At 40.9% G+C, this 24,810-nt stretch overlaps 1 protein-coding gene across 1 annotated transcript in view; it reads left to right on the plus strand.

Moving 5' to 3' along the window:
• Nucleotides 1-24,810, plus strand: part of LOC122792232 (lysophospholipid acyltransferase 2-like) — a 751,818-nt gene that overhangs the window by 701,799 nt on the left and 25,209 nt on the right. The window contains exon 12 of the mRNA XM_044059980.1: nt 17,288-17,439. Within this exon, the coding sequence (XP_043915915.1) occupies nt 17,288-17,439 (152 nt within the window). The remainder of the gene's footprint in view (nt 1-17,287; nt 17,440-24,810) is intronic.

Genomic DNA, 24,810 nt, shown 5'->3' on the forward strand with positions numbered 1-24,810 from the left:
TTCAGTCTGTTGAATGTTTAAATGGATAATTATTTGCTCTGTGTGTGAATATGCCCACAGTTCCACAATAAGCAATCCATATGGACTCTCTGGAAGGAAGGTTTCAACTTATTTATGTACACTTTATCCAGTAAGTTGGTAACTTTATTTATAGAGGTGCAGGTGATACACCCTATGATGAGTAGAAAGTGCTGTCTTTGTGAATAGCCAGATCATTATCTCTTTAATTGAGGAGTTTGTGTCTGAAGGTTGACTGAAAGAGCCTCACCTCTACATAATTGTTTGTTGTAACACTAAAAAGCAAGATGTAGGCCTTTTTTTAAATTTTGGTTAGGTTGGAATGCTATAGATAAGTGTCAAAATGCTTTGTAATTTTATTATTGAAAGTATGCAGATAAGATGTAGTATCCATTCCTGATTGTTATGTAAATTAAATCTTAGTCAGTACAGTCGTAGAATACGACATTTTGATGTTGTTTTTACATTGCTGCCTTTTTAAAACAGTAGGATTTTTCCTGAAATAGGAACACCCTCCTTAGTTAAGCTGTTTTTTTTGTGTTTCAGAATTTCAAGGGACTTTCAAATATGGTGATCTCAGTTACTTCAAAGAAGTGTGTGTGTGTGTGTGTGTGTGTGTGTGTGTGTGTGTGTGTGTGTGTGTGTGTGTGTGTGTGTGTGTGTGTGTGTGTGATAGAACAGTGGTTCTCACTGAATTTAATGGGCTACAATAACAGGCATTCTTTTTCATTACTTCCGAATGGAGAAAAAAAGACATCAGCCAGACTGTAATGCTGTGTGCTCTTTTACAATTACCATGTTTTATTTTCTGCACCAAGACAGAAAGAGGAGTTATAACTTTTCACTGCTGTATATTGGAAAGTAAGCACTTATCAAGAAAGTTATAGTGCTTCTTTATGACTATCTTTTATTTTATATAGTAAAACGATCTTGTTTTAAAACATAAGATCACCTATAGGACATAAAGTGAATAAAATGGATTTTTACTGCAGCCTGTCAGTTGGTGTGTATTTTTTCTCCCAGTAAATTACCTGGTACCACCACCACCACTGCCCATTAGTTTACCATCATTTGAATGAAGGCTATCTGAATTGCAGCCATTATAGAGGTAGCCATGGGGGTGTTTCTGTTTTCACTCCTGCCTCTGGTAGCTGATGTGGGCACCCACATCACAGTGGGAACACTCCATGCTTTTCCACACATATGCCCCATGATGACTACTGTCACCAGCTTGGGATTGTCAATCCCAAGTTCCCCAGATGTGCAGCTCACTCTGTCTGGACTGCTAACATCCTACCCCTGGATAAATGAGCTCCCACCCCCTTGTGCCTGTATCTTCCAGACCCCATGCCACTATTTAGTCTCACTCCCTCTGTAGTGTAGTCAGAAGCTTCATCCCTGTTTTAAAATTAATAAGGTTGCCATTAGATTTGCTTACCTCTCAACCATAGTAGGTCAGTGTTATGCTGTTAAGCAGAATGCACACTTTTTTTGGTAATTGTCTTTTTATTGTACTTTTGAACTTTTCTCCCCAGGTCTCCTAGTCCAGTCAGGCAGCCTCGTTAAACAAATGTAAAATAAATAAATAAGTGAAATATGCACTTTATGCGCACTGCGGGGGGGGGGCTTGGGAAAATCTGGATTCAGCAAGGGAGCCAACAATTAAAAAAAGTTTGGGAACCACTGATATATATATATATATATATATATATATATATATATATATATATATATATATATATATATATAAATACACCAGACAATCTCGACGTACTGAAATGTCGAAATTCAGTACATCGAGACTGAATAGTGGAAAGTGCAGTTAACTGAAACTAGACTATGCCGAATTCGCAAATGTCGAATCCGCCGCTATTGTGGTGTCACGTTCGTGATGTGTGGTTCGGTTTGTGGACTTATCTGGGGTTTCAGGTAAGTGTTGTGTGTTTGAGGATAATGGGTATGGATTTTAGTGTCTGTAAGTGTGTGCGGTGATGTTTGTTGTGTGTTTAGTGCGACCTCGAAGTTAGAATATATAAGTAGGGGGGTGTGGGTGCCCCCTTCTTATAGGTAGGTTAAGTGTGTTTGTGACTGTTGTTATGTTTGTTTAGTTAGGTAGGTGTATGTGTGTGTGTGATTATGTTTTGGTTTGTGTGTGTGTGTGTGAATAGTCGTGATTGTAGTATTCATGACTGTGGGTTTTTGTGTATGTGGTTTTTCGACTATTCAGTCTCGAAATACTGAAATTCGATATTTCAGTATTTCGGGATTGTATAGTGAATCCATATATATATATATATATATATATATATATATATATATATGGATCACCTTCAGATGCCCGAAATCGCGTTTCGCCGACACACAAATCACCGACACCAAAAGACCGACAACAAAAAATACCGACAACGCAAAACACCGAAAACCATTACACCAACACACTACACGTAAACAACACAGTACACTACATAACATATCCACTATCCCTAACCCAAACCCTAACCCTAAGGTCCGACACTACCGCACACTTACCCTACCTGCACCCTAACCCTAACTCACTTACCCACCCCTAACCCCAAGGTCCGACACTACCGCACACTCACCCTACCTGCACCCTAACCCTAACTCACTTAACCCACCCCTAAACCCACAGTCCCTCACTATCGCACACACCCTACCTGCACCCTAACCCTAACTCACTTAACCCACCCCTAAACCCACAGTCCCTCACTATCGCACACTTACCTGTCCGCTCCCTAACACTAAATCCCTCACTCTATCGCACACTTACCGAGTCCATCGGGTTCTCACCTTGTCGGTCATCTGCGTTGTCGGTGTTTTCGTCCCGTCGGATTCCGTTTCGGCGAAACGCGTTGTCGGGCATCTGAAGGTGACCCATATATATATATATATATATATATATATATATATATATATATATATATATATACATATTTATAAATATATATGGATCTAGGATGTTTGATAGAAAGATCAAACATCCAAATCCATTTAGGGCGCAAACCTCATCACAAAAGGGTTCTCATCCTGGAAAAAAGAGGTCATTGTTCTCCTCTACTCGGCACTCATTTGACCCATTATAGAGTACAATACCCCTTTTGGAATGTACCTCACAAGACATCTGCAGCAGCTGGAAAGGCCATAGAAGTACCTCACAAAGAGGATTACTGGCCTCAAACAGATGCCCTACACTGACCATCTTAATGGACCACTATGGGCAAATGATGAAGAAAACATATATTTTTTATCTTGCCATGATTTACTACACCTCCTAAAGCTGCCTGCAGCAAAATAAGTACTCATTCCTAATTTTATTTTGTTTTTAGCCTCATGGGGGCAAACATCGTGATTTTTTTGGAAAGCTAAATCTGTCCCATAATGCACAGACTGAGAACAAATAGCCCTGCCATTTATTGTCAGACTAGACTTCCATTCACTTAGAATGGATCACCTGAAAAAAACTGCCAAGTTTGAGAGTCTGCAACTCATGTGTCATTGACTGGTATGCACTGAGTTTTACAAATATTGTTCTTACTGATGTACTACACATTCCCTGAAAGAAACTTGCAAAAGTGTCAAGAAATTACTGAGATAAAAAAGACTTTTCACAAGGAGCAGTTTTGCAAGTTTCAGTTCCTGGTCAGGTTACTCCTCCCATCTCCCCACCTTCAGTAGGCTACAGTCTCACATTTCCAGCTTTACTAGATTCAACTATTTAGTCAGTTTTGCATGACAATAGACATAAAAAAAATCACAGCCACTGAATCTGTTCCCTTGTATGTCTCTATGCCCCTTCACTTCTGAATAGCATTTCCCAGGAATAAAAAAAGCAAACGCATCAGTCCAGAGTTTAGGCCAGTTTATCCATTTAAAATGTGCACAGTAAAATATTCAACTTATAATGCATTTTGGCTGCTGACATGGTTATCTTTACATAGTTATTCTCATAGTATAACCTGAACTTATGGCATTTAATGATAAATTTTACAACAGTTCTCAGTTTAACAATGACCTCCCAAGCCTCTGATGTGACCTAGTACTTCTTCTTACTATTGCTTTATCTAGTTTGTCTTAGTTGTATACCTGTAGCAAGTTTCTCATCCTCTCAGCAACAGACTCCTGGAGAAAACTTCCAAAGCAGATACTTGTATTGAAAGAGTAGCAGCAGCTGTAGCAGTGAAACTACACTCCAAAACAATGCACTCAAACATAGTACTGACAAACACAGGGGAATGTATATGTCTGAATCAAGCAGCGATGAAATTGTTTGACTTCACTGAGCACAGTTTTACTCTTAATCTCTCCATTTCATAATCCATAACATTTGCACCACACTTACAAAGGCACACCTCCACCTTCCACAAACACAGCTACCCACACTCACACAACATACCAGTCAAATTTAAGGCTTTTCCCACCTCTCTGCAAAACACTGCTGTAATGGTTTTGGCAAACAAATGAAAATGATTGATGGGTGTTGGTTCAAGACTCCCATCCATATCTCTCAACAGTACAGATTTTTGCAGAAAGTCCAGATTTTTTGTCTGTTTTTCATAAAATTGCAATTTTCTGTCAAATCACTGGCAAATCATTGAACACTGAAGTCAGAAAGTTGACAGGCATTTGATTTTCAGACTTCATATCCTTAAGAAAATTCACTCTAACGCAAAACCTGTTTATCAACTTGTAAGTGCAATATTTATAAATTGTCCCATTTTTGGGCCTTTGTCCCCTATTATTTATGGCCTTGTCAAGATTTCTTGTTCTATAATGTTCATAGGTTCATAGGTTCATACTAGGCTATCTGCCCAAGGGCATTTATAAGCCTAGCCCATAGTTATGTGGCTTTCGCCACCCCTTTAGTTTGAATAAAAACTATGCCTATCATTTTTCTGTGCCTCTGTCAAGCAGTGACACTGAAGTAATCCCTGGGGTATATCTGCGATCTCCCATCCATTGGTCAAGATTCCTCTTGAACAAGGCCAGCGAGGTGCTCTGCCTCACATGTACCGGGATTTTGTTCCACAGCATAGGGAGTCTCTGGGTGATGAATCTGTCCCTCCAGCACGTTCTATTTATAACCGTGTCAAGGTTTAAGTCTCCGCCCTTGTGGTTCTGAGGGATCTAGATTTTTGAGGTGAAGCATATTCATCAAATCTGGGTTTGACATGGCCTTATATGTCAGGCACAGGTCACCTCTGAGCAAGCGGTATGAGACTGAATAGAGCTGGAGTTCTTTCAGTCGGGCAGCATAAGACATATTTTTGAGACCCTTTATCCTTTTGGTGAGGAACTTTTGGGGCCTTTCAAGCTGCAGCAGGTGTCTGGTCAGATACATTCGAACGGGACATTGTACTCAATCATAGGTCTAATGAGTGATGAGTACAGGGGGATGATGACCTCCCTTGATCTAGATGTGAATCCCTTCATGATCAGGTGGGCGATATAGAAGGTTTTCCTAACTACTTTAGCAACATGAGTGTCAAAGGAAAGGCTACTGTCAACTTGGGTCCCCAGATCCCTGATGACTTTTTCTGTGCTCAGTGGATTGCCACCTATATGGTAGCTAGGGGTAACCTTGTTTTTCCCGAAGGGTATGACTATGCATTTTTTGGCATTTAACTTCAGGCCATGGCTCTGGCACCAGTTATCCGTTTCTGTGAGGCCCTTCTGGAGGCTATCTGTGTCAGATGTGTTTTCGACTATGGTGCCCAGTTTGCAGTCATCTGCAAACTTTGTCATCCATAACCCTCCTGTGTTTGCTTGTACTTCAGAAAAGTAGATGCCGAACAAGAGTGGACCCAGGACTGAGTCCTGTGGGACACCACTTGTGACAGGCTTTGAGTCTGACATGGCTCCAGCAACTCTGACCCTGTGGGTTCTGTCACTTAGCCAGTTTGCAACCCATCTTGTGATGTATGGGTTTACATTCAAGCTGATGAGTTTTTCGATGATACCTGAGTGGGGTATTGTGTCAAGGCCTTTGCCAGGTCGAGGTAGGCTGTATGGACTGCCTTTCCCTCATCAATGGCCTTGGTGACTGTCTCGAAAAAGTCAACCAAGTTTAAGAGGCAGGATCTGCCTTTGACAAAGCCAAACTGGGTTTGATCCAAAGTCTGCAAGTTCCCTATGTCTTTATTTATGAGTTCCATTATGATCCTCTCCATGGCTTTGCAGATAAGGCTTGTCAAGCTAATGGGGTGGTAATTTCCAGGGTCTGTGGAGGCACTGCCCTTATGAAGTGGGACCACAGTCGCCGTCGCCACTCCTTGGGTACGTATCCTGAGGTGAGGCTAAGATTAAACAGCTGTCCTAACTGTGGATTTAATTCCTCGTTGAGTTCATGAAGCACACAGCCGGGGACATCATCCGTCCCATGGATGTTGTGTTTTTGCCTTAGTGAGGGCAGTTCTCACCTGGGCGTTGGAGATGTTTGGGGGCTACAATCCTCTGGAATAGATATCTCTCCTTTTGGGGAGAGAAGTTTGCACTGAACCTGTCAGCCAGTATGTTAGCAATGTGTGTAGGTTCAGTAATTTTCACATCATTTTGAACTAATTCTGAGCATATCTGGGAGTTTCCTCCTAGGTTTCTAACATAGCTAAAGAAGGCCTTATGATTGTCTTTAGAGTCCTTGGCGATTTTCTCTCAAAATTTGCCTTGGATGATTTTATGAGAGCTCTTAGTTTTTACTTATAATGATCAAAGGTGTCTTACCTTTCAAGGATTTTGCTCTATCTTGTAGTAGCTTCCTCCTTTTGTTGTAGAGCTTGCTTATGGCTGGGGTCCACCAGACTGGACGCTTGCCTTTGGTACAGAGAGTCTTAGTTTTGTTTGGGATTGCCTGATCCATGCAGTCCTGTAGGTGCTGGTAGAAGGCATTTGTAAGTGATTCAGCGGTTTGAGTAATGTTTACCACTGGCTCAGGGGCCTTAAAGGAGACCACACTAGTTTTAGAAGTGTGAAATCGGCTTTTGAGAAGTTTTTCACTGTGGTCTTTTTGTTTCAGGTGGGGCGGGATGAGGACCTCCAGCGAGATTAGTTTATGATCTGATCTCACCAGTGAGGGTATACTTCGGTGTTGAACATTTTGATCCCATGTTCGTGATGATGAGATCAAGTATGTTTTCTCCTCTTGTGGGATGGTGACTAGTTGTTCCATGGCATTTGAGTTTATGAACTCCAGGAATCTTTGGGTTAGAGTGTTCGGGCTTGTGTAGTGTTCCCAGTCTATATTAGGGTAGTTGAAGTCACCTAGTATGATGGTGTTTGGAGATACATTTATCCTCCAATGTTTTCAGGAAGGCCATGTGAGGTTCCTGAGTTTGAGAGGGTGGCCTGTAACATGCTACAAATTGCAGAGCAGTCTTGCCTATGGTTAATTGCACCTGGATGGTCTCCGATGCATCGTGCGTTGCCACCAACCTTGAGGTGTGGGTGTCCTTTATGAATATGGACAACCCCCCTCCTTTCTTGGTGTTGTCCGGATTTTGGGGCGGAACGCATGATATGAGGTGAAACCTGTTAGTGCGGGGGTGCTCTCAGGAGCCTTGAACCAGGTTTCTGTCACAGCACAGACATCGATGTTCTCCATATTGAGAAGGGCCTCGAGTGCGTGCATCTTGAGAGTGAGACTTCTGGCATTGAGCAGCATTACCCTTAGTTTTTTCCTTTTGGTGTTCTAGGGTGGTAGGTTTAGAATTTGAGCCTTGCCTAAAAAGGCACTATGGGGTGGCAAGAGCCTTTGCCAATATCCGGAAGCCCAGGGGTGACAGGTGCAAGCCGTCCCTTGTGAAGCAGCGTGGCTTGTCCAGCATGTCATCCCAGGCAGACAGACATTGGATCCCCTTTGAATGACACCAGAATTTAAGCCAATTATTAAAGCTGATCATCTTATCACTGTATTGTGGCATCATTCTAGGTGAAGGTAGGATACTGCTCAAGGTCAGGGTCATACCTGCCTGGGCTACATAATCAGAGAGCTCCTCGATGTCCCTTTTCATGTAGTCCAAGGAGGTACGTCTCAGGTCGTTGACACCAGCATGGACAATGACTGAATCGTACTTGTACCTGCTGTTGAGAGACCTGAGTGCTTGCGTTATGTGGCGGATTCTAGCACCCGACAGGCAGCTTACTGTGACCTTCTCCTTACTCAGTCTGGTGAACGGGACGTCAGTGTGTCTGACTATGGAATCACCAATGACAAGTGTGTCTGGCATTTTGTTTGGCCTTAAGGGCTGTGACTGTTTGACACTCTGACTGTGTGGTCTATGTGTTGCATGTGTTGGGTCGTGAGGTGGTAGTTGTTTGGGTGTCTGCTTTGGTGGCCTCTGCTGTTTTGGTAAATTTTTGATCAGAGCCTCGAGTATGTCTTTGTGTGAGTATGTGTATGATTTGAAGTTGTGATGGTACCATGTGTGACTGGGTATGTATTGTGTGTGGTTACCTTCTCCTCCTGTCTGGTCTTGCCAGTCCTATGTTGAGAGAGCTCAGCCTCCAGTTTGGCCGTATAGTTGCATCTCTCGCATGTATTTGTGTTTTGTGGGAGGAGGAGAGGATTGTCTGTGTACATGAGGCAATTGTAACATTGCCTCAATATTCCCAGGTTCACCAGTTGAGCTGGAGAGGACACTAGCAACTGATCCCTCGACATACTAGAAGTAGTAGATAAAGAGACTTTCAAAGGACTCCGGGGGAAGTGGGTTTTAGGCTGGTGGGGTACTATCTATAATAAGAGTTATGCTGCCATCCCTTCCTACTGGAGCCAGTCCACTGCACTTGCACAAGTGTCCCCCTCAGCAGGGCAGCAAGCAGGTATCAGTGCAGATTTGCTTTATAGTTCTTTTACACCACACACACACACACACACACACACACACACACACACACACACACACACACACACGCACGCACACAGTTAATCTTGTTGTTCATGTTATTTATTCTTTTCCTTGGTTACGTTTCTCTTACTTGTAATGTTGCTTTTACTCATTTTTTTCTCCTGCCTCCCATATCTACCCTAATTATTACTTCTAACAAATACTTTTTCTCACTCTGTCTTCTCTTCCCCTCCTCCTCTTTATCCACTATTTGAACTTTTCCACTCTGACATTTGCTTTATGGGTAAATAATGAACTGTCACCCTTATGTCAGCACATTTCAATGTTACAAAATATTGTATTTAGTCTAATAATAGGTTCATAGGTAGGTACTAGGCTATCGGCCTAAGGGCCTAAGTAAGCCTAGCCAACAAGTTTCCCTGGCTTATGCCACCCAATAAAGTTATTTTCCTGTGCCACTGTCGAGCAGAGCCACAGAAGTGATTCCCGGGGTATATTTTCCTATTTCCCATCCACTCAAAGATTTTTCTTGAAAAGTGCTAATGAGGAACTTTGCTTGACATAGATGGGTAGCTTGTTCCAGAGTATGGGAAGTCACTGGGACAGGAATCTATCTCTCCAGCATGTTCTGTTTATTGTGATGACAATGTTTAGGTCCCTAGAGCATGTAGCTCAGAGGGATTGGGATTTCTTTTGGTGTAGCATGTCCAACAGCTCTGGGTTTGACATAGCTTTATATGTTAGGCAGAAATCACCTCGGAGTAGGCGATATGCTACGGAGTAAAGCTGGAGTTTTTTTAGATTGTCAGTGTAGGGCATCTGTTTAAGACCAGTAATCCTCTTTGTGAGGTACTTTTGCGGCCTTTCCAGCTGCTGCAAATGTCTTGTGAGGTACATTCCAAAAGGGGCGTTGTACTCTATAATGGGTCTAATGAGTGTCAAGTAAAGGGGAACAATGACCCCGAGCCATAGTCGAGTCCCCAAATGATGTGGACATCCTACAGAAGGGCCTCACTGAGACAGATGTCTGGTGTTAGAGCCATGGCCTCAAGCTCGATGCCAAAAAGTGCACAGACATCCCCTTTGGTAAAAACTCTGTACCCATGCATGAACTACAACATAGGCGGTAGTATACTTAACACCAAAAGTGTGATAAGAGACCTTGGGACACAGGTGGACAGTATTCTCTCCTTTGATAACCACATCGTCACAGTAGTCAGGAAATCCTTCTATGATGCACACCTCATCACAAAAGGTTTCTCATCTAGAAAAAATGAGGTCATTGTTCCCCTCTACTCATCACTCATTAAACCCATTATAGAGTACAATGCCCCTTTTGTTATGGGTACCTCACAAGACATATACAGCAACTGGAAAGGCCACAGAAATACCTCACAAAGAGGATTACCAGCCTCAAACAGATGCCCTACACAGACCATCTCAAAAAACTCCAGTTTTACTCTGTAGCATATCGCCTACTCCTAGGAGATCTCTGCCTAATATATAAAGCTATGTTAAACCCAGAGCTGTTGGACATGCTACACCTAAAGAAATCCCAATCCCTCCGAGCTACATGCTCTAGGGACCTAAACCTTGTCACCACAATAAACAGGACATGCTGGAGGGATAGAGTCCTGTCCCAGAGACTTCCTATACTCTGGAACAAGCTACCCATCTATGTCAAGCAAAGTTCCTCATTAGCACTCTTCAAGAAAAATCTTGATGAGTGGATGGAAAATAGAAAATACACCCTGGGGATCACTTATGTGGCTCTGCTTGACAGGGGCACAGGAAATTAACTTTTTTGGGTGCCATAAGCCAGAGAACCTTGTTGGCTTGGCTTACTTCGGCCCTTGGGCTGATAGCCTAGTACCTACGTATGAACAGCTCTGAGTCTGACATAGCTTTGTATGTTAGGCAGAGATCGCCTCTAAGTAGGCGATATGTGACAGAGTAGAGCTGGAATTTTTTGAGACAATCTCCGTATGGTATCTGTTTGTGGCCAGTAATCCTCTTAGTAAGGTATTTCTGTGGCCTTTCCAATTATTGTACATATCTTGTGAGATACATGCCAAACGGGGAATTGTACTCTATAATGGGTCTGATGAGGGATGAGTAGAGAGGAACAATGACCTCCTTTTTTCTAGAGGAGAACCCTTTTGTGATGAGGTGTGCCACATAGAAGGGTTGCCTGACAACTGTGGTGATGTGGTTATCAAAGGAGAGACTGCTGTCCACCTGTGTCCCGAGGTCTCTTATCACACTTTCAGTGTTTAGTGAGCTACTGCCTTTGTGGTAGTTTATGGGTACAGAGTTTTTCCCAAAGGGGAGTGAACCCAGGACCCTACACACCATAGCCACAGCAAGTTACCACTAAGCCATCTGAGCTTATGATATACAAATTGCAAATAACAGCTGTGGTATGTAAAGTCATAATTAGGCAGGTCAGAAACATAATTAGATAGTTCAGAGACATTTATGCTATAAGCACATATTTAAGTAGGTGACAAAGGGTGCAAACTTGTATCATTTGGGAATACATTACGATTTTATCAGCATTTTAATGAAACAACGTACAGCATAATTTCCAGTGCTTTTTCTTTTGGACACTATTTTTTGTTACTAAATATCCATATTGGACTACCAAGAATGTATTTTTCATATTAAAAATTGTGCTTACACATCATAAGGCTGATAAAACAATAGTCAGGATTTCTCATATAGTGATATGATCTAACAATCATCTATTAAGCCTGGCAGGGATAAGTTCTGTACATATCCCATGCTGCTACATTTTGTTATGTGTTACAGAAGGTTAATATTACAGGTTATTCTTTTTATTACAAGAATGTATGTTCAAACTGTTCCAACAGACTCTGCTCAGGAGACACGTCTGTTTACAACTAGGACTACCTTGCAAAGACTTGCGTCCGAGAGAAAAACATCAAGATTAGCAATGTATCTTATACATTACTAGCAGTGAATATAGAGGCAAAGGGTAAAATAGGTAACTCTTATTAATGTATATGGAAGCAAACATTTTCCCTAAGGAAACCACAGCTGTTCCATCGATTTCTAGATATGTAGCATGACCTACTAATATTTTGTGTGTGGTTTCTCCAGTGTTTATGTTACACAGATATTCAGTAATGGCCACCATGTGAGCAGAAGAACTGCTGGCAGTACTACAGTCAGCCAGCAGCATGGTTTACAAATCTCCTTCCCAGCTCTAACATTTGCAACCAATCACATGTAAGTCATATGGAAATGTTGGGCATTGTGATGTCATCATGCTGCATATCTCACCTGACCATTTAAAGGCAAGTCTCTGTCATGATTTAGTGTGTCGTAACATTCCAAGGTGGCAGGGGTCTGCATACTGTGAATATGTACCTTTGTGAAATGTGTGCGTTCACCCGATCTGGAACCACAGCAATCACAATTACAATAAAAATGCATTACTGTGATATTCTGCAAACATCATCCAAATGGGCAGAGAGAGAAAATTTAATTACTGTGGAAACTGAGATGCTGCTGTAAGCAGTCAGTTAGCATGGTCTATGTCTACTGAGTAGAGGGGAGCAGACCATCAGTTATGGCACTGGGTGTAGCAGAACTTGCTGCAGGATGTCCCTGACAGGGGCAGCAAAAGAGGACAATCGTCTAGTGTCACCAGGACTTTAAAGATATGATTAGCTAGCCTAGGTGCAAAGCAAAGCAGATGGAAGTAGAGGTGGCCCAAGAGTGAGGTTCAACAGATGGAAGTGGAGGTGGCCCGAGACTGAAGTACAGCAGACTCTGTCACAGGGGTGGCCATCGCAGTATGCATGGCTTATTGAGATAGAATAATTCTTGATGTCTCTGCTTGGTGGAAATGTATCATGCATTATCTTTGGAAATGTTCTGCATGTTGGTGTGGAGCTGACCCACCTACTCTTTTGGTGCTGGGCTACCCCAATGTCCCAGTATCTCCATGACTAATAGATCAGTTCAGAACTACCTAACAAAAGTTACACTGTACTATTCTTACATGTACCAAGTTCATAGGTTCATAGGTAGGTACTAGAGTATTGGCCCTAGGGCCTATATAAGCCTAGCCAAAAAGGTACCCTGGCTATCACCACCCAAGAAAATTATTTTCCTGTGGCCTTGTCGAGCAGAGCCACAGAAGTGACCCCCGGGGTGAAATTCCTATCTCCCATCCAATCATCAAGATTTTTCTTGAAGAGTGCTAATGAGTGGCTTTTTTGATATAGATAGGTAGTTTGTTCAAGAGTATGGGAAGTCTCTGAGACAGGAATCTATCCCTCCAGCATGTTCTGTTTATTGTGGTGAAAAGGTTTAGGTCCCTAGAGCATGTAGCTTAGAGGGATTGGGATTTCTTTAAGTGGAGCATGTCTAACAGCTCTGGGTTTGACATAGCTTTGTATGTTAGGCAGAGATCGCATCTGAGTAGGCGATATGCGACAGAGTAAAGCTGGAGATTTTTAGACGGTCTGCGTAGGGCATCTGTTTGAGGCCGGTAATCCTCTTTCTGAGGTATTTCTGTATCCTTTGTAGTTGTTGTAGATGTCTTGTAAGATACATATCAAAAGGGGCATTGTACTCTATAATGGGTCTAATGAGGGATGAGTAGAGGGGAACAATGACCTCTTTTTTTCCTGGATGAGAAACCTTTTGTGATGAGGTGTGCCACAGAAGGATTTCCTGACTACTGTGGTGATGTGATTATCAAAGGAGAGACTACTGTCCACCTGTTTCCCAAGGTCTCTTATCACACTTTTAGTGTTAAGTAGACTACCACCTATGTGGTAGTTCATGGGTACAGAGTTTTTACCAAAAGGGATGACAATGCACTTTTTGGCATTGAGCTTGAGGCCATGGCTTTGACACCAGGCATCTGTCTCAGCGAGGCCCTTTTGTAGGATGTCCACATCGTTAGGAGTTTTGATTATGGCTCCTAGTTTGCAGTCATCTGTGAACTTCATTAGCCAAAGACCTTCTGTGTTAGCCTGTACTTCTGAGAAGTAGATACCAAACAGGAGAGGATCCAGGACTGAACCATGTAGTACTCCACTTGTCACTGGTCTGAAGTCGGATTTGGAGTCTGCTCCTTTCACAGTGTGGGTTCTATCAGTGAGTCAGTTGGCAACCCATCTTATGACATAGGGTTTTATACTTAGTTTAGTGAGTTTATCTATAATTCCAGAGTGGGGGGATGGTGTTGAAAGCCTTGGCGAGATCTAGACAGGTTATGTGAACCACCTTACCCTCACTTTCGGCTTTGGTGACCACTTCAAAGAAGTCTATCAGGTTTATGAGACATGGTCTGCCTTTTACAAACCTGAACTGGGTAAGCTAAACTAGATTGCACAATGCATATCTGTCCTCACAGGCACTTCAGACATACAACAACATCCTGCTGCTACTATTGAAGGTAAGATTGGGTGCATCATCATATGCTGCATGAATGTCCTTGTTTTGCATGCCACAGAGACACCATAATAGCATATGGCTTTGAGTTCACCATGTCTTTCTTTATGTTTTGCATTCATAAATATCACTAGACATGATACAGAAATGTCAGAGTCTGGACAAGAGGTCAATGCTGGTGTTATAATAATATTACAATTCAAGGTCACAAATAGTCTGAGGAAACAGTGACACCATCTCTGTCATTTCTGGGTGGTGGTGCATCTTTCACATATAGTGGAGAGACAGTCAGAGGTATTGAGGACACTATGAATGTATAAAGTGAGCAGCTAGCATTCCTAGGATGTGGGACATCCTGTGGATTTTGTCTTTGCACATGCTTCCTCTGTTTTAGAACAGGCAGGGTCACATGATCACACTGCTTCTAATGTGAGCATGACTGCTATAAGTGATACAAGAAGAGATAATGTCACAGCTCACACATAGCCCCTAAGTTTCAGGCAGCACTGGGAATAAATTAAAAGATGGGAAGAAATGTAACTAGGTATGGTGTGTTGTCACGTTCTGCACTGGATTTGATGAGTGTGTTGTGTGGCATTGCTACACAACACAAGGGAAGGAGGGTGGCCTAATGGTTAAGGTGATTGCCTTACAAACACAAGGTGCAGGGGCTGACTCTCACAATGGATAATTGGCTAGGCTTAAAATGTCTCACAAGGGCAGTTAGCCTAGTACTAACCTATGAAAACTGCACCATCATGACCTCCATGTGGAGTACAAAAATCAAGAAGTGGTAGGTACAGTGAGGCCACTGTGGCCTTCTCTCTCTCCCTGTGACATGTTTCCTGCTCTCAGTGTGTGTTCTTTGTCCCTTCCCATCTATGCTGAAGTCTTGTTTTGTTGTGTTGTCTGTTAGCAACTGGCAGCACCTTCTATCATGTGTTGCATGGAGGTGATGTCCGATGCACACTGTGATCAGATAATGCACTGACCAAAATAGCCAGCAAGTAAACCTGCATGCCTCATGTTTAGTCTGTGTGATATTGTCACTTTATGATCATTGTGGCACATAGATGTTGATCAGATGTCGACATTTCACCAGTACCACAGTGTGCCACACCCATCACTGCTTGGGGGGGGGGGCATCCTGCATGTGTTCCCCTATCCTGTCCTGATGCTGATGTGCTGTGTGTAACAGGTCTTCATGCAGACATGTCATGGAACTGACCAGCTTCAGTCCACACAATTAAGTTATATAGCATAGCACAGACAAGAACTATCCCACAATGCTAGGATTGTGAAGGGAGTATTACATTACCCTATCAGATGTGTCATGTCAGTGGAAGCATGCCTTCAACACATCAAAAGCTTGTTTAATGACATTGAATGTCACAGCATGAGGGATGTTGCATTGTATTTCAGCTACAGTTTTGGGACTCCAGTCGGGAATCATGGGACAGGACTCCAGGAGTATTTAACATCACCTCAGCATGGGTGAGAGGTTGGCATAATGGTTAAGGTGTTACCTTGTAGACACAAAGTGTTGGGTTCCGTTCTCACATGGGGTAATTGACTAGGCTTAAAATGGCCCACAAGGGCAGTTAGCCTTGTACTAATCCAAGTACCTGCTGCACATTTGGGGGGTTAATGCCTGCATATACAGCTTATGTAGCAGTAAACATTGATTTTGCACAATAACTCTACACTTACCAACCAAATGACCCTTTAGTAAGTTACCTTGCTACATTTGAGGCAAGTACTAAATATGCAAATCATGGTAGCAGCCAGGGTGCTACAGACCCTCACTGTTCCTGTTTACATATTTCTATGAGATGGAGCCAAATAGAGTTTTTATTTCTACATGTTGGCAGTTTATAGTACTGAGTGCCTTAAGAAGGTATGCAATATTTATAAAAAATGTGCACACTGGTGTGCATGTATGTGTGTCTATGTCTATCCCCCCTGCTGTCCTGGGGTTCCTAATATGTTTTTCCACATGTAGCACCATAAAGATGAGAAACTTAAGCATTCATGAGGTGGAAGTCTACAGTATGGCTAACACATCCTCAGCTGATGAAAGGCCCCAGTGACAAAAGTAATATGTATTACGTATACCTTTGTCTTCACAGGGATAGTAACATTATGTGTTCTGCTGGATTCAGCATGCAGAAGGTATCTGACTACCAGACTCTCTGTTATGTTACCATCTGCATGGAAGGGTCAGTTATCTTTTTGTAACTTATGGTATGCTGCACTGTCCTCTGTTTAAGCCTTCATAGTTGAGTCAAAATGTCACAATGCACAACTGGGCCAGGGGCAGCCACAGCAAAAACAAACAAGTACTACCATGCCAGAGTGCTGCCACTGCTAACATTTTACTGCTATGCAGCTCTAACATTTCCTGCTCTCTGTGTGTCATTGTAGAACCACACAGTGAGACACACAAGCTGATGCATATATGACTACGATCCTTCAATAAACCATAATGAACTCTTGGAATTTACCTGTAGCATCACAAGTCTTGATGCAGCATAAGCAGCTATTTATGTGACTTAACTTCTATTCCCATCTAAGTGTTAGTTTTGGCTGTATTTACTAGAAACAAATATAATGAGAAATTTAAGAACAAGCCACCTTTGTGGTCCACTAAGTATACACAAAGCCAGACATTGTGCTATAGGGCTGCACAATGCTATGGTACAGTGACTTACACATGTATGCTATGAAATATAATTAAACCAAAGAAAATCACAGGGCGCATTTACTTTGAGGTATTGTTTTATGGTGTAGGCACTGCTACAGTGAAACTGTAACATGGCCATATTTACAAAAAAATCTCTGAACTTTTCATTCATACTTCTAAACATTTCATCTTATCTTAGAGAAACCTGTTCAGTATATTGATGCAAAAATGTACTCAACTGCAGTACATTTTTTTGTAAGCCTATAAATTATCTGAAATTTTCATTTTTATTTAGGTAAGAAGCAACTTCAGACATCACTTTCTAGCATCTTCTTCATCCAAAAGGCTGTATGACATAATCACATGGATTGCTACTCAATTAGCCATGAGTTACACTGTGGCACCTTTTGTTCTCTTGCATACTGAACCATCACTGCAGTTTTACAGGTAAGCACACAACGTTTGTTTGGTCATTATAATCACAAATAGAACACATAATTCTGAAATCTGCTTTATGTCTGTAACCTTAGGGGTAGTATATTGAAAATATGGTTGATAGAAATAGTGTAGACCAAGGCACCACAGGGGCCTCTGATAAAAAAACAGCATGGTAGAACTTCAAGAAAGTATGTTGTTCCTTTAAAAAATATCATTTCAAACTATTTCGGTTTTGCATTACATGCATTTCCTTTCTGGATTATAATAACTTATAGTGACATTTGCAGATAATATGCTCACATAGAACCGTTCAAACTGGATTGGAAAAAATTGTAAAATGGTACAGTGAATTACACATGTCAGATTTACTCCAGACATACACGTTGGTATGTCTCTTTGATATTGCCATTACATATTCATTACAAGTACAGGAATGTCAGAACTCTGTACACTTTGTGGACCAGTACCATTTCCAAACCAGCCTAGACATGGTTGAAAAAAATCCAGTTTTAATTTTTTTACTGTCCATGTTTTTGGAGTGTGAACCCTCATTTATTGTGGTAGAAGGGAGTTCAGCTATGTGCAGTAGAGGGCTAGAGCCTTGAATATGACAACTCAGCTCAGCTGAATCTGATTAGAGGCTCAAACACTGAGGAATGGAAAGAAATAACAAGGTAATACTTGGTTACCTCTCCTTGGGAGAAGTGGAGATGCATGTCCTGCCATAGCTCTTTACCTTTCCATTTCCAAATTGTGGGACATTTCTTCTTCTAATGTGGAATAAATGTGAAAAATTGTGGAACACTTACTGACAGCTTACTAACAACCTTCACTAGGAAGCTAGCAATATTGTTAAATGTGTTATTTTATGCTTATAAAAAGTTTTTTTTTACTGGGTTAATATGATTTGTTATATACCATTAGCACTGTTTAAAATATATCTTATCTCTAAATGTGTACAGACCCTTTCAGTGAGTAACTCTGAGGAACATGGACATTTTAAGGCTCAAAATGAGTAACATTCCTCACAATGAATTACACCTGAAAGGTATGTGTGTTTGCCTTCCAAATAGACCATTTTGAAGTTGTACTTTTGCAATTTGAGCATCAGTCTTTGTAATCTTGCTGGAGCTGAATGCATAGGCTTCTTTAAAATAGTGACTAAAGGTTGATGATCAGTTTCAACCTGGATTTCTCGACCATAGATTTAATCATAAAACTTGGAACATGCAAACACTATTGCCAAAAGTTCTTTCTCAATTTGAGCATATTGCATCTTAGTCTGGGTAAATGTTTTATATGCGTAGGCTACTGGCTTGCCTTCTTGAAGGATAACTGCACCTAAACCAAATTTTGAAGCATTGCAGGAAAGAGTTACTGGTTTGTTGACATCATAGGATCTTAATATTGCTGTGGTAGCAATTTTCTGCTTAAGAACTTCAAATACTCTCTTTGAAGTCTAGTATAAACTTGCCTAAGTAATTGACCATACCAAGAAAACATTGTAGAGCTTGCACATTATCTGGTGCTGGTATTTCAAGAATGACGGTTTGCTTGGATGGGTCTGGTCTCAAGCCTGTACTTCTAAACAAATGACCTACATATGCAACTTCTGGTAGTCTGAATTTGCACTTCAGAGGATTGAGCTTCAAGTTCACTTCACGTGCTCTGTCTAGAACTCTCTTAAGATTTCTGTCATGCTCTGCCTCACCATTGCCTCCAACCAATATATCACCTACTATTATGGCACATGGATAACCCCAAAAAATGGATCCATTGTGCACTGAAAGACTTCACTTGCAGAATTTATTCCAAATGGCATCCTGAGGAATCTGTATCTTCCAAATGGGGTACTGAATGTAGTCAGTAATGAAGATATGCGATCAAGCATCACTTGCCAAAATGAACTCTTTGCATCTAAGACAGAAAAACAGTGGCATTTGGTATCAGGGCTATATCCTCTTCGACTGTATGCATTGGACAATGCTTTATTCAAATATCTTGGGTCGATACATATTCTGATTTCTTCTGGGCCTTTTTTATGAGCTGTTACATGGACAACACCCATTCGGTAGGTTCTGTAACTGGACAAATTACGCCTTGTTGCACCATTTTGTCCAACTGAGCTTTGATCTTATGCTGCATAGCTATCAGAACTCTTCTTGCTGGTCTGACCACTGGACTGATTTCTGGGTCTAATTTCATGGAATATACAACTGGAAGTTTGCTCAATCTGTCATCAAAAACATCAGCATACTCTGAAAAAATAGTATTGGTGAAGCTGGAACTAGGACATGTGCTTATCTGATGAACTTCTTTGATAAAAGAAAGCAGATTGATTTTCAAACTGTCTCTGAGATCCAATAATGACTGCACAGGTCTTTGAATCACATAGAACAATAGGCTATAACAGCTCTCAGCCACATAACAGGAAAGCACTACTGAGCCTTTGATTTTAATTTCTTTACCTCCATAAGCTACAAGTTTCACACAACTAGTCACATTTAGTTGTTCACCAGCTCTGACCCTTGCAAAGGTATCTGTAGACATGACATTACACTTTGAACCAGTGTCTACTTTAAGCTTGGTGTATTTACCATTGATCTGGACAGCACAAAACTCTTCATTTCTTGTCAATAAATCTACAATATCAGTCTTTTCACCACTTACTGATACACCATCTACATACAAATCAGGCTGTTGCAGGTCTATTTGATTAACTTGCTTTTTTGTAGTGACCATTCTTTGTAACTGTGTGAGGCTTACTCTATTTGCAAAATCTTTGAAAATGGTTCCATTTCTTACACTTATGACATTGCTGACCAAGTGCTATGCGCTTTTCTCTTTTGGACTCATGGTTAGCACTAAAATTGCAACAGTTAACAATAAAGCTGGTTTGGGTTTTGCTGATTCACTCTTATGCTGTGCTGAGCAATGTCTGTTTTGCACTAGATACCCTTGGTTTTGCACTGAGCATGCTCCTTTAACTGAACTGTTCTTGAAATGTGCTAGAAGACTACGAGTTTTACCTGGAAGTCCTGTAAGGGCAGCTGCTGCCATGTGCTTAGGCTTGCTTGTGTCTGTCACATGCTGCATGCTGTCTACATGTGCTCTGGAGCCCAACTGAAACCATGCTCTTATCACTAGCAAGCATATTTGGGTGACTTTCTGTAACTTCATGAATCTGACAAATTTCAATGGCTTTTCTCAGCGTTAAATCACTGGTGCGAAGCAAACTCTCTCACAGCAGCTCTGTTTAATACCACGCATGAGTCTGTCCTTTATCAATTCACCCTTTAAATCACCAAACCTACACGTTTTAGCTTTGTTTCTCAGGTCGGTAATATAAGCTGTGAAAGTTTCCCCTTGCTTTTGATCTCTCATGTAAAACAAATGCCTCTCTAGTGTAACATTAGTCTGAGGGTTACATATTTCTCTGAACTTATGCTTTAAACACTTGGGATCTTCCCTTGATTCAGCCTGCACAACAACACAACAAGTTTCTTCTTCACCTTCATACACTGCTGGTGCATAGACAAATGAACACTCCCTTTCATGGCTTCTGACCCTGCTAGGTTTAGCAAAATTAATCTTCTGGTATGTGCATCTTTATCAGAATAAGCTGCGTGTTTAAATATATCGTATTCTTGCTCAAATATTCACCAATTCTCTGCGATATTCTGATCAAACACAAATGGTTGTGGCTTGCAAAATCTGCCTGCCATATTGACATATCTCAGTGAAAACTCTTGCAAGTATGCATGAACACACCCACTTATCCATACATGTATACATGGCTTAAAGTTTATGCCAGTACTTATAACAACACAATGAGTATAACTGAACTAAATATGCTTTTAATGTATGCCAGTACTTGTAACAACACCACAAGCATTTGTATAACTGAATTTCATGAAATAAGTTTCCTGGGCACTGCAACACTTTGAAATCTCTTTTCTGTAAAGCCATTTGCCTTGAATTTATTTTACTATATGAGCTGTTTATCTTGTAAAGGCAATAATGCTAAAGTCATTTATCATCATTTTACTGTACAAGCTTTGTCGTGAAATCACTTTAATGTCAAAGCCATTTGTCAACAATGTACTGCCAAAGTCATCTATCATCATTTTAAGAAACATTTTGAACAACTGCACAATGTAAATAAACTGAGCAATAGAAGCTGAGGTCAAGAAACATTTTGAAGTAACTGTACTTTGTGAATAACTATCTCGAAGCAATGACACATTATGAATTAACTGTTTCGAAGTAATTGCGATTTGCAAATAAACTGCTTCAAACTAATGGCACTTTACAAATGAACTGTTTCTAAGTAACTGCACTTTATGAATAAACTGTTTCGAAGTAATGGCAACTTGCGAATATATTGCCTCGAAATAATTACAATTTGTGAAAGTATAGGGCAGGAGAAGCTCAGAGTGAGAAACACCTCAAAATAACTGCACTTTGTGAATAAACAGTACACAGCACACTGGAATTTCCCCCAAATGGCTGCACTTGTGCAAACAACTCTGTATAGTGCAAGAGATACTCTGTAATGGTGGCACTCTGTGAACAAACACCCAGGCACAAGAAACTTTTTGAAATTGCTTCACTTGAGTGCACTTCATGAAATAGTTGCACTTTGCACACAACAAACTCTTCAGAATTAATGCACAGTAATAAGCACACACTGTAAGCACTTTCACACACTTTGAGATACTTCAAACAACTCTAGTTATGCTATTCAAGGCTTCAATCAATGTTAAGTAGTAATCTGTACCAAACACAGTAATTCACCCAAAACACATGCAGTCGCCTCGCCTCAATCTGCCCTTTTTTGCCCTTTCTGTTATAGTCATTTCACTCGTTGAATCTCTTAATGTGCCTTTTATGCCCTTTTGCTATATTTGTTTTGCTCATCTAATCTGTTTTCATGCCCTTATACTTTCTTGTGCTCGTTTTACAGTTCTGAGGTAATTCTGAACCCTTTATATACTTTTCTAGTGCTCTTTTTATCAAATAACTCTGTTTCAAACATTTCGTCTGATTAATGATCTCTTATATTTCTCATTTGCTTATTAAACTTTTCTGTGCTATTCATTTGCTTAACAATACATTCTGTGTCCTTGTAATGCTCTGTTTAACCTCTTTCAATAAATAACTCATTTGTGTGTGTTCTCTTTATCTTTAACTTGTTTCTGGCCCTTTTTTGCCCTCAGTTCTTTTAGTTCGCCTTCACCATTACCTCTGCACCTCATGGTTCTGAAGAATAGTCTTTGCCATCCCAGTTCTGCCACCATATCACTCGCCAGGTTGGATAAAACAAGCAAGCATTATGGGTTCTTGTTCAAGCAGCTTTATTTTATGCAAAGACATCATAAATGAGGTTAAGTAACTTTAACTTATAAACAAACTAGCTATCATGCACATGGATGTTAACATTCTGGCTGCACCTTCAAAATAGCACTAAACTAACACGTGCTTAGTATTTATATGTGCACACAGATCTTGGAAATGCTTCTTAAAGGTACAACACACCTGTTATTCTGCAGTATGTGCCCTGGGATGCATATTTTTCAAATGTATCCCTGAGAGACATCTTTCAGGTGGTGTCCAGTCACAGTGGTGAGCAAGGCTGCTGAGGAAGTGCTCCACCCACAAAAGTAAGTGAGATCCATTCTCTGTCCACATGACATGCCCCATCTCTGAAGTGATCAAAAGTAACACTGGAACAGGTACTTAAACACCAACAACTCCAAAACCAAACAAAATAAGTACCACAGATGAAGGAAAATAGTTGGCTCAATGATAGAATTCCAAAGCTGGTTTAATAGTCAATTCAAACACATAAACGCAATTCCATACACAGCACTTTCGTCTAAGTTGCTAAGATTTCATCAGATGCAAACAATAAATGAACCAACTCATTATATAATCCATTATCTTAATTATTCAAGTAATCCACCAATGAGAATACAATCCATTGTCTCAGTAAAGCATGTCATTGATTTCACAGACAGCATGAAATATACTCAAGAGGCAGCGACTGGGAACACAATCCAAATTTAATGGTGCTTCTGGTACCTCGGCAAACAGCCTTCAAGGAATGAAGTGCTTACTACAAAATGCAGGGAGTTTGCACCCAATGAAAGAAATGCCTGATAATTGCCCATGTAAAGCACATGTCACAATCAGCTCTTCCTTTTTTGGGCCAGTGGGTGGATTCATAGCAATTGCCTAGGTGGTTGGTAGGCAAGGGGAAAGAAAAATAAAAAAACACAATGGCAGAAAAGAGAGAAAATTCATTTCACAGAATACTAATGGATCAAACATATAGTATCCTTCAAAAGCAACCAGGATTACTTGCACTTTGGAAAACAGATTAATCACACTTACAATTGCTTTCATCAGTTCTCCAAATGGCCCAAAAAGACCGTGACTCATAGTTATCTGGTGTCTTAACTGTCCCATTCCTGCTGGACATCCATGAGTATGATAAACTTATATGTGTGGTACCATATTATTAACTTATTGAAAACTGATCTTTGTTTCCTTTAAGGGTGCTTCTTGATATTCCAAGGAATATAACTGCAATCATCCCAATAACAAGATTGAAAATGTGAACATAGGTCACGTATATTAAGTCTGACGCTGCAGCACTTCAGAATATTCCCCCTATCTTCTGAGGTACAGTGTTCACAGACTTGGTATATCTAAGTAGGAAGGGTTTGGGGGGGGTGAAGTTTCCCATGTCTGGAGTGCAGAAATTAAAGCTCCCTTCAAAAATGCTATAAAGGTGCTACAATGACATTTTCTTTACTGAGTTTCCTTTGAAGTCACACTTTAGTTTTCTAAGTTGACAGACTCCTAATTATGGGTCTCACAGTTGTGATAGAGAGCTATTTCACACATTGTGATTAAAGCTAACTACCTACAAAACATAATTGTTTAAAGACATGTACTGTACTGCATCCTTCTCCAAAAGGTTACAAATTTTCAGCAGATGCCTAACAGAGACTGACAGCTTAGTAATCCCTATTACAGGTGGTACCTCACAATTCGACCACCCCACAACTCAATCCATGCTTCTGGCCACCAGGGCATCCTGCAATTTGACTACCATCTCACAACTTGACCCGGAAAGGAGGCTGAAAAGTTGTTCTTTCCTGTTGTCGTTGTGTTGTTTATATAGTGCAGCTGCTTCTTTTAAGTCTGAAGAAGTGAAGAAACGGGGCCAAAGAAGAGTGATACTGGCAGGAAACATAAATGGCTGAGCATTGAAAGGAAGAAATCAATCATAGGTAAAACTGAGAGAGGATGTAAAATAGGATTACTAGCAGAACAGTATGGCATGCCTAGGCCTGCCGTCTCAATATTTTG

Source organism: Protopterus annectens, chromosome 1.part2 (assembly GCF_019279795.1).
Source record: "Protopterus annectens isolate FY-2018-M chromosome 1.part2, PAN1.0, whole genome shotgun sequence".
NCBI lineage: Eukaryota > Metazoa > Chordata > Ceratodontiformes > Protopteridae > Protopterus > Protopterus annectens.